The 3,157-nt window shown below is 41.6% G+C and overlaps 1 protein-coding gene across 1 annotated transcript; it reads right to left on the reverse strand.

Moving 5' to 3' along the window:
* Positions 1 to 1,016: 1,016 nt before the first annotated feature.
* Positions 1,017 to 2,701, reverse strand: LOC129778428 (putative serine protease K12H4.7). The gene is made up of 2 exons (XM_055785315.1): positions 2,272 to 2,701; positions 1,017 to 2,211 (listed from the first exon to the last, which is right to left on the reverse strand). The coding sequence occupies exons 1-2, from the start codon at positions 2,676 to 2,678 to the stop codon at positions 1,122 to 1,124; spliced, it is 1,497 nt and encodes a 498-aa protein (XP_055641290.1). The 5' UTR covers positions 2,679 to 2,701; the 3' UTR covers positions 1,017 to 1,121.
* Positions 2,702 to 3,157: the final 456 nt, after the last annotated feature.

Raw genomic sequence — 3,157 nt, forward strand, 5'->3', positions numbered from 1 at the left:
GTAGAAAATTTAACAAATGAGTCCAAGAATGTAATACTATTTCTGACGAACTTTGTGGAACATCGAATTTTTATGAATTTTCGAAACCTCGAATTTTTGTATATTAACAATAATTTTTAACCACAAATTATGAATCCTAATGTGATTTAAAGCAAAAAAGCTCTTTATCAATCTCCATCTAAATGCAGCCATTCTCGAGATATTTAAACAAATATTTCTAATTTATTGTCTTTTTAAACGGTTTTATTTATAGTAAATAGGGTCTATTAATATGTTTGTCGTTTCAAATACTTTTCCAAATACATAATTATGGTGAAAATATATGTTTAGGAGTTACGTTGAAAAACATTATCGCTAGGTTTTGTATTAACCCACATGTCTTCAAATGTCCAAGCGGAAGTGAAGAAAATTTAGCTCATATTAATTATAAGGTTCCACCAATTATAAAAACATTATAAAAACAAATTGTGTTTGTTTCCGAATGACAATCTGAATGAAAATATTAAAACGAATTTTTAACGAAGCAATATCTACTCTTTCAACTAATATGTTTCATTGAGGTTAGCAAAAACACCTTATCACTGCAGAATATTTAATACATTGCGTTTGGAGGTGACACTATCCTAAACCAACTGGCGGGCGCCTAGGAATACCTACGCAGGCGACCGGTAGACCGCGGACTACCGGTTCTGAACATTTAGTATTGGGTAACTTTTTGAAATTTCAGGGTCGATTTTTTCCATGCATTCATTGGCACCCTAATGTATATTCATCGTCGTTTTAGCCCGGAGGAGTATATTCCGTATTTTAACTCTTTTTGAGTAGCGGAGATAATCTCCTGGGGCTTAGATGCATATTGAACGGTTGGTCTTTTGGCCCCTGTCTTCGTTTTATGTCCGTCAAATTCTCCACGGGAGGCTCAATTTCGGGAGTAGATGGTGTCATGGTTATCTCTATATCAGCTGTAGGACAATAGTGAATGAGACAAATAGAGTAATAGACATACACACCTCAGATTTTATTTGAACATCTTTATAAAATAAGCGATGATATCAATTTTCAACAAGCAGCAAATATAAAGAATGACTTCAATATTTTTTCCTACATTCCCTCTAAACATCTTACTTGAGAGGCATTATTGATTCGTACAACCAGCTATCAACATACAACTCTATCTGGTGCTTTGCTTCGAGCAGTTCGGGAGAATCGTATCCACTGACCGAGCCAAGATCAGAACTTGCCATGTAACCGGGAATAACGAGGGCACGCGAGCCCTGCTGGTGATAGTCGGTAATCATGATATCCCTTGCTGGTTCCTGTCCTCCACTAGTAAACAGGGCGTTGGTGATGCGAGGATTCTTCCCACCGAAGTGCATGTTGGTCAAATGAACTCCATCGACAACGACCTCACTCGTGAGCCACTCCCCGAACACCGCCTTGCAAATATTCTGGAAGAAGTACATGGTGACCCGGTAGCCAAAAGGTTGATCATCCGCGTAAGCCGTACGGAACCAGCCGAATTCCGTGCAAAGCTGATAGGTTCGTTGGCGAAGCCCGAAGATGCTGTTCTCTGGATAGTGATTCTCTAGTTCCAGCAACACTTCAACGGTAGAGTTGAAATCAAACGTCAGGCATTGCAGATAATAGTACTTATTTTCAATCCACTTCGCTAAGGTTTGCAGGTCGGTAGCCTCGGTATTGTTGTTCAGCTGTTCGCAGAAAATCGGTGTCGATACGTTTGCATTGAGATACAGAATCGCCTCCTGTACAATTTCCTTAACATTGAAGAAGAGAGTTTCCGCATCGAGCATCGATTCTGGATTCAATGGATGGCATGTTTTAAACAACTCGGTGACCGTACTCGAAAGTCCTGCGTCAATCAAATTTTCAGCGGTGCGAAATGCGCGCCAGATGCGACCATAACATTCATTCGATCCATGCTGGCGAATGAGTTCTCCAACCCGGACGGCATATTCTTTGTAGTTCAGTCGGGCGTCGAGCTGCCCACTGGAAACCCAAACTCCATCCACTAGATGGGGGTAGCGCTGGCGCGCCCAGGTGGCAATTGCACCGGCATAACCAGTTCCCAGCAGAACGACACGCGCATTATCATCACGGACAACGTTGCGGCGCAAATGGTTAATCCACTCGGCCAGATCAACCAAGCTCTGCTCAACGGTCAAGAAGCGAAGATTTTGAACCGATAAATTTCTACAAAAAATATCTGTGGATTTCATACTCAGGAAACAGGAATTTATCGTACAAACTTACGGCGTTGGGATGCTCTGACCGTAGTAACGGTGCTCATTGGCGAACAGCCAGGCATGCTGGCGAGCTGCCAAGTCGTGGAAGTGCCCGTGTTCGATAAAGAAGTTGCTCACAGGCCAGTTCCCGCCGACGTAAATGAAGATCGGCCCGCCGGGTTGGTAGTATTCATCATTGGAATAATACCCGAAGTTGAAAGTTTCGCGATTCTGGGGGTTGAAATGATCTACCCGTGTCCGAAAAGTGTGTGCCGTTGAACGTTGCTCCGTCGGAACGTATCCCTGTGGTGGCTTTGGGATAGATTGTGTATCCAGTAAGTGCTGCAAGATGGGAGCGATCTCAGGTTGCTTCTGATCAGCAGCTGCCACAATAAACAAGGCCAACAGGCCGACTAGAGTGAGTTTGTTGACCATATTTCCCTGATCGCTTAGTGAAAACTGGCTCTCTGAAGAAAGGAATGTTCAGATGATAAAGGAAGTGCTGCCGAATTGTTCTTATCAATTTTAGCGAGCAGTTAGATTAGAGGACTTGGTTTATGGCGCACTGATAGCTATACACCCGAATAATAAACATTGCAGTTTCCGTGGTCCGATTAAGCAACGAGCAATTCGATTTCTTATCCCTTCTGTTTGTGTACTTTCGCTATAGCGAAGTCGATAACAGGATAGATTTCCGTTTATTATATCATACAAAATTTATCAATTCTTGAGTTCGACCAGTGTTTCTGATAAGATTAGAATTACGTTGGAATGAATAAAATAATTCTTATCTTGATTGGATCCGAAAACGTTGAGAATTTCCCCTACAGGTGTCTCGATTAAATAATATTTCTTCTAGATTAACCACTATTTTTAACCTGTGGTTGGAACAGTAAAAACGATTTTATGATCGT

The sequence above is a fragment of the Toxorhynchites rutilus genome, chromosome 3 (genome assembly GCF_029784135.1).
Source record: "Toxorhynchites rutilus septentrionalis strain SRP chromosome 3, ASM2978413v1, whole genome shotgun sequence".
NCBI classification, from domain to species: domain Eukaryota; kingdom Metazoa; phylum Arthropoda; class Insecta; order Diptera; family Culicidae; genus Toxorhynchites; species Toxorhynchites rutilus.